Source organism: Cyprinodon tularosa, unplaced genomic scaffold (assembly GCF_016077235.1).
Source record: "Cyprinodon tularosa strain WSP-4 unplaced genomic scaffold, ASM1607723v1 ctg106, whole genome shotgun sequence".
Taxonomy (NCBI): domain Eukaryota; kingdom Metazoa; phylum Chordata; class Actinopteri; order Cyprinodontiformes; family Cyprinodontidae; genus Cyprinodon; species Cyprinodon tularosa.
Genome location: NW_024037849.1, coordinates 1,193,250 through 1,200,481, shown reverse-complemented (window position 1 = coordinate 1,200,481; position 7,232 = coordinate 1,193,250). Strand labels below are relative to the sequence as shown.

The 7,232-nt window shown below is 39.8% G+C and overlaps 1 protein-coding gene across 1 annotated transcript; it reads right to left on the bottom strand.

Moving 5' to 3' along the window:
• Nucleotides 1–2,437: 2,437 nt before the first annotated feature.
• Nucleotides 2,438–7,027, bottom strand: s1pr1 (sphingosine-1-phosphate receptor 1). Its single transcript, XM_038286726.1, has 2 exons — nucleotides 6,776–7,027; nucleotides 2,438–5,595 (listed from the first exon to the last, which is right to left on the bottom strand). Exon 2 carries the CDS (start codon nucleotides 5,471–5,473, stop codon nucleotides 4,349–4,351), a length of 1,125 nt encoding a protein of 374 aa, XP_038142654.1. The 5' UTR covers nucleotides 5,474–5,595; nucleotides 6,776–7,027; the 3' UTR covers nucleotides 2,438–4,348.
• Between the last annotated feature and the right edge of the window lie 205 nt (nucleotides 7,028–7,232).

The following is a 7,232-nucleotide window of genomic DNA, read 5'->3' as shown; positions in this document are numbered from 1 at the left end:
TAGATTTTACAGGGACTTTATATATTCTCTCTTTGCATGTGTGTGTTCTCTCCAGGTACTCCGGCTTCCCACAGCCTAAAAACCTGACTGTTAGGTTAATTAGAAATGCGAAAAGCAAATCAAAATTTGTGTGTTGACCTTCGACTGAGTGGCGACCTGTCCACGGTGTACCCCGCCTCTCACCCATAGATTGCCGGAGATAGGCAACGACCCCACCACGACCCTGATGCAATGAGCAGAAGAAGATGGAAGGATATAAAAGGTATCTGTCATCTTTATTTGTCCAGCTTAGAAAAACTTTCATCAGAACAGTTCAAATGTAGAAATTTGATAAACCCTGGAATTTAGAATCAGAAATGGATCATTTTCACTTATACCTTTTGAACTGTATTGTCCTTACTCTCAAATATTCTTACAGGTCTTTCCATGGACCTGTCATTTCTAAGACCATCTTTCAGTATCACAATGCCACCATCTTTGATGTTCCATTCATCATTAATGGCTCACCTTTCCATTGCTTCCATAATCTTTAGTGTCCTTAGTCTTCAATGGTCTTCATAGTTTAAATAGTCTTCCAGACACACTAGTTGCTTCGATTGCTTTGAGTAGAGGTCTGGAGGTGCAAAGCTTCAGATAACTCTTTAGGATGTAAGGTATTGTTGGAGTGACGAGATTTGGTTTGTCTGGATCTTTTGAGACTGGTATAAATGGTCTTGCACACATTTCTGCCATCACTTCTGCAATGAAAGTACTTAACACTTGATATGTGAGTTGGATATGTGCAGCTTTCAAAAGAATGCTGTCCAAGATGTTTCACACAACTCCACTAAATGGTTCCCAGAATTAACCTATCTTTAAAACGTTTGAGGTAAAGAGCCATGCACATCCTTTTTCCAGTGCTAAGAGCTTCTAGCTCTTAGCAGCTGGAAAGCTTCTAGCTGGAAAGCTTTTAGCTCGAAAACTTGTAGCTTTAAGCTTCTAGGTCATTACACAGTCCAAAGAAGTTAGATCTTCTATCAGAGAAAAATATTTGAGCAGGTCCTTAGTAAATTGGTGAAGCTGAATATTGACATTGATTCAATGAGCTGAATATGCATACCTCTTGTGGACAAAAGTACACCCCAATGTTTGTGGTCTGCACCTTCTCCTCTGGTGCAACGTGTGGTGACTGTCCAATTGTCAAAATCATCCTGTCCTACACTGGGGAATGGTGGCATGGGTAACAACCTGTCAATGGTTAAATCTGCCATATTTTCAGTCTACATTTGATTTCTAAGCTTTTGACAGAGAACACATTTGTGAGCAGCTTTGGAGACAACGTGTTAAATGCTAATAGTCCAAAATCAAACTCCTCTGAGCCTTCTTTGTGTTATGTGAAGCATCTGATGAACCTTTTCATGATAATATCTATTTAGAAGGACCAAGCATCCTCCTATTATTGGGAGCTGAATCCAAAAATCCAAGTCCTCTATGTCCTTGGTTCTCTCATACAGCAGGAAATGCTTTCAATACTTCTGGTCATTAGATGATATTTTAATTAGTTCAACTGGGCCAGCATGTTTCGTGCCTTTTTGAGTATGTTAACAGCCTCTTCTCCTGTTTCAGTAGATGCACGGCCATTATCATTATAAAAATGTCTCATAATGAACTGCTTTGCTTCATGTCAATATAGTTCTCCTTAAACTGCATATGCCTCATACAGTAAATAGCCACAGCTGGGGAAGGACTATACCCAAATAATTGAACCTTCATTTTAGAGTCACAAAGGCCTTTGCTAGGGTAACTATCTTAATAGCAAGGGAATCATAGATTAGAACGTTGACCCTCTCTGACTTCAAAACAATAAAACATTTGTTGTACATCATCGGAAAAGGCCATAGCCTCTTTCCTATAAGGACACCTGGTTGTGTATTTTTAGGTCTGGTCCACTTAATGAGACTTTGTTAAGGGACTGTCCTTCAAACACTTGAGTTAAAAACTACTCTCAGCTGGTCAGGCTTCTGTGGGTGGTACACACTAAAAGATGGTATGAGCCAACATTCCCTGTCTGAGTCCAAAGGCTTGGATAATCCCACATTCCCATAATGTGGGAACAGGATGGCAGACCAAGAGGGTTTTGAATGGACTAAGGTACATATTCGTTCTTGTCTTGGTCTTGGATTCATTCTGGAAACATGGATGGATGGATGGATGGATGGATGGATGGATGGATGGATGGATGGATGGATGGATGGATGGATGGATGGATGGATGGATGGATGGATGGATTTTGAAAGTATTTATATAAAATCTCAGATGTCTCCTGGCTATGAAATGATGTGACGACTCATATCAAAATCCATACCAAGATGCAAATATGATAATTCCCTCATAAATAAAATTTTATTACCCTTCATATTTTTACATTTGGGTGTGTTTTTATTATTCAGACAAAAACTGTGTTTCTAATTCTCCTTTTATTAAGTTCTAACAAAAAAACAAACACTTAGGAGTTAAACAGATTGAACAGGAACATGTGAGGCTGGACTGTCAGGGACTCTCCGACTAACCAACAGACTCCTGACAGAGTGAATATGAGACCAACGCTAAAGGCAATCAGGGAAACGGACTGCAGTCTCTATGGGAGCCTCTTTGTGCCATAAACTACTTTTACAATGCCTTGCAAGACTCCAAGCAGCATAAATATTAATGTTATTTATTGGCAAATTCTTGGGTACATTTATTTTTGCTCTTATTTATTTGGGCTCAAAATGGACCTCTGTGTTTCTGTGTACTTCTGTAACAGTTGGAATGTATTTCTTTCAACGAGTTTTTAGTGTCATATAAATCAGTAAAACTAATCTGAGGTCAACTACATAAAACATAGAAAACACATTCAGATAAACAGATTCTACAACATTTACAAAAACACTTTTTACATATATGTAACTGGTCAAAATATCAGTATCCAAAGTTGCAGCTGGCTCCCAAACAAAGATCAGGAACCAGGTCTCAATCAGCGTAATGTCATATAGTAGTCTGGGATCCAGGAGCTCTGAAAAATTGCTAGTGCCTTTTTTTATTATTTACAATTAAATTTGAACTGTTTCATGTCTCTTTTTGAGATGTTAAATTTGTACCTCTAGTTCTTTATCAATTCAGTTTATGAATAAACAAATGTTCTTTATAATAGAAAACAAACATTTCACCCAACAAAGTATGGTTAAAAACAGCATCAAGTTGCCCTAGATTACATGCAGTAATAAAACAAAATTGCAAGATCTTCAAGGCAGAATATTTCCCAGAAAAACCCACACAGAAAGTGCTTTTTACTTATTATTGCAAGCTTATTTTACCAGAATAAAACACCACATAACTATTTTTTTGTGCGGGTCATTTCTTTTTACTGAGATTTAAGTTTTAATTCATATAATTCATAATTCTATTTTCATTTGACATTCAAAATAAGGTCAAATGAAAACTGACCCACCCAAGTAAGAATTTAAAGTAATTTTATTTACCCCTGAAAACGGTTTTTAAAAATTGTATTATGTTCATGTTTTCATGATTAATATTATTTAATTTAAGATAGTTAAAAAGTATTATTTTCATTATTTAACAAGCCTTCTAAGCAGCACTTCTAAAAATACTTTTTTTCTTTGAAAATGATTATTTTAAATGTAAAAGCAATAAACAGAAAGTGTTTCTGTTGGTTCTAGAAAGTTGTAATAAATGTTGGAAACTTTTCTATGTGCCAAAAAATGAGAAAAAGCAGCGGAGCTCTTAATTCACATGCGGACATTCAAACATTGAGTTTCTTAAGAATAGTGGATGGAGGAAAGACATTTTACATGAATCAATCTCTTAAATAACCAACAGTAGTGGGTTTAAAAGCTACAAGTTCTTTTTGTTATTGAAGGGTGAGAATAAAGTCTGGTTCAAACAGAAATGATCTAAGAAGCTCATTTCCCCTCAACATTCATTTCTAGAGCTGCTATACCGTCTCCCAGTGCTCCCAGTTTCCCATAACTTTGTGTTCCAAGGAAAATGTTCCGCTTCATCAACAAGACTGAGAGGAAACCTAATGAATCCAGTTCTGTTCTGACCCAGTCCTGACTGAGGCTGAACCCCGCTGAACTACAACTGGGAGCAGAACGTTCAGAGTTGCTACAAGTACAATGAACGGACAATACGAACTACATACAATGTGTTCACTCCCACTATTTCAGGTTCCACTGGTTCCACTTCAACCAGTTTAGCAAGTCTCAATACTCCAATGAGTCCTGATCTGTGTGTAGGCTGAAGATAACAACAAATGCATCTTCAGTATATTCACAAACTCTCTGTGTGACCTGTCCCTGTCTCCTGTTTATGACGACGAGGTGACATTCCCTGAGGATACTGCTGTCGTCTCCTTCGGTGAGTACTCTCCCTCCTCTTTATTGGGGTGCGAGGAGTTATCCGACTTGCTGCGGCTGAACTCCGCTCCCATGATCGGTCCTGTGAACTTGGGCTTCGGTCGAATCCAGGCGGTGCAGCAAAGCAGTGTCTTGAGGAAAGCCCGACGCATCTCGTTGCTGGTCAGTGTGTAGATGAGCGGGTTCATGGCAGAGTTCAGGACAGCAAGTGCAAGGAACCACTCAGCCTTGTAGAGGATGGGACAGGTCAGGGTCTCACAGGCCACATCTAGGAGCAGGAGGATAAAAAGCGGTGCCCAGCAGGCGATGAAGCAGCTCAGAACTATGATGACAGTCTTTAGTAACGCCATGGACTTCTCTGAACTCTTATTGTTGGCATTGGCACTGCTTCGACCATTGGTGACTTTGCGGAACACAAGTTTGCGGCTGCGGGTGCGTACCAGAGCGTAAATCCGGGCATAGAGCACCACGATGGCCATGAGGATAATGCTGAAGACGGTGGTGCAGAACAAGATGTAGGTCTTGTGGTACAGTGGCAGCACGGTGGAGCACTGCTCCATGCTTTGGATGCAGTTCCAGCCCATCACCGGCAGTCCGCCTAGCACTGCTGCAATCATCCACACAGTGCTGATCAGGAGGAAGACTCGGAACGTGTTTCCGTTGTTGTGCAGCTTCATCTTCAGCATGGTGAGGTGGCGCTCAATAGCAATGGCCAACAGGCTGAAGACGGACGCTGCCAGCGCCACAAACATGCTGCCCTCCCTGAAGAACCATTGTGTGGGGGTCAGCTTGTAGGTGTTGGCACCAGACAGCAGGATGTTGGCGGTGTAGACAATGCCAGCCAATAGGTCAGATAGCGCCAGGTTCCCGATGAAGTAGTACATGGGCTTGTGGAACTTCTTGGTCCTCCAGATGGTGGTCAAGACCAGGATGTTCTCCAGAATGATAAAGCAGCATACAATGATGAAAATAACAGAGTCAGCCTTTAGACCCGAGTCCTGCTGGGTGGATTTGCGGAACTTGCCAGTGTAGTTGTAATGTGTGGCAATAAGGTCGGAGTAACCGGGCTCATCCATGGCCTGCAACTGCAAGTGGAGTCCAGCAGGGGGTGCAATGTCCTCAACCTTTAGTTCCTCATGTCATTTGGCCGCATTGAGGTTGAGCAGAGAGAGTTCTGCTGCTGGTGAAGGTCATGGTCCTGCAGAGAAAGTCAGTATATGCATAAACAATTGTTCTCTGATTGAACAGGTTCTTCAGAGTAACGAATGGGTTTATAACTGCCATCTAATCGAAACACCCAGATTCATATCATGCAGAGCAATATACATTTAAATAACCCCCCCCCCCCCCCCCCCCCCCCCCCCCCCCCCCCCCCCCAAAGAAACGAAAAAAAGTTCCTCGCTCTGGGCATTTTATTAATTTCTAGTATAAGAGTGAAAACGGGAACCAAGCTGGAAAACAATTTAGGATAAAGTAAAAAAAAAAAAAAAAAGAAAGAAAAAGCCAGAAATAGCTGCGGCATGCTCTGAAGTTAATTAAAGCTCATTAAAAACTTCCCTTACTGCAGATTTAGGAAGTCGAGCCCCATCCAACTACAGGCAAAAACATTTCCCCTTAAAAAGCAGCCAGAATGTCTAATTTAAGGTGTTTTCAGGAATTAACTCAAAATATCTTCAAACGTTATGAAACGCATCAGCTTCTTCCGGAAACATTATCACTCATCTTTGAAATACTTTGTTTTTAGTTTCAAACATGACGACTAGAGTAAATAAATGTATCAAAAACAAAGGGAAAATCAACAAAAGTATGATTGTTTTAAATTTCACATAAAATGAACTAAGCCTATATTTAAATTCTCAAAATTCAAAGGAAGGTGGGCTACTCATATTTCATGTGAAGAAAGAGCACAGACCTTCAAAAAAATATCTAAGTGATCGATAAAATATACTCATTTGAGGTTTGAATACAAAATAGTCATTTCTGCAAGGGTCTGATATTTAAAAAAATCATATTTTTGTCTCTCAGCTCCATGAAACAAACAAACAAAAAAATGCTTTTATGTGAAAACTTTACACCGAAAATAACCCTACTGTCCTGTTGCAACATGTAAATTAAGACACGGATTTAACCATATAGTACATGATATTATGTCAAGGTTATAAACCATTTTAAAAAACAATTTAAACCGGAAAAATGTCGCCATATTTTATCAAAGTCACAGTTATCTGCTCTTTTTCTGATCCCTCACTGAAGTTTGTTTCCCATAAAAAAGTCAAACTGCCTCGATGCAACTTCATTTAACATAACACGTAGATGACTGTAATGAGATGTTTTTTAATCCTTAAAAAAAAAAATCTGATTCCTTTCCTAAAGCTGACCTGAATGAAGCAGAGCGCAGATCCTCCCAGCAAATCACCATGAAGCGACTCCCAGACGCGCAGTTCCCCTCTTTTATCCCCAAAAGAAAAGAAAAATCTGCAGCAGCGACGCTCAGATGATCGAGTTGTTCTCAAGAAAACTTTTTATCTTATTTCATATTTTCTATCTTCAGTCAGAGTTGCGAGCAATAAGAGTCCAATCAGCGGAGTGAGAGAGAGGACGCACACGCGCGCTCACACACGCGCGCGCACTGAAGAGGAGGTGGAGGATGGAGATGATGCCGCCCTCCTCCTGCTCTGCTGCTCATCAACTCAATGATCTAACCGACTGACAACAATTAATAATAATCAGAAGAATATTTTATAAGATTTAGTTTACTTTTATAAGTAAATAAAAGAAGAAAATACATCAATTAAATCCCATGGTTTGTGAAAACATCAATACTCTGTTTTAAAA

Coding starts and splice junctions, on each gene's coding strand:
- s1pr1 (XM_038286726.1), bottom strand. CDS start 5,473: ATGGATGAGCCCGGTTACTCCGACCTTATTGCCACACATTACAACTAC.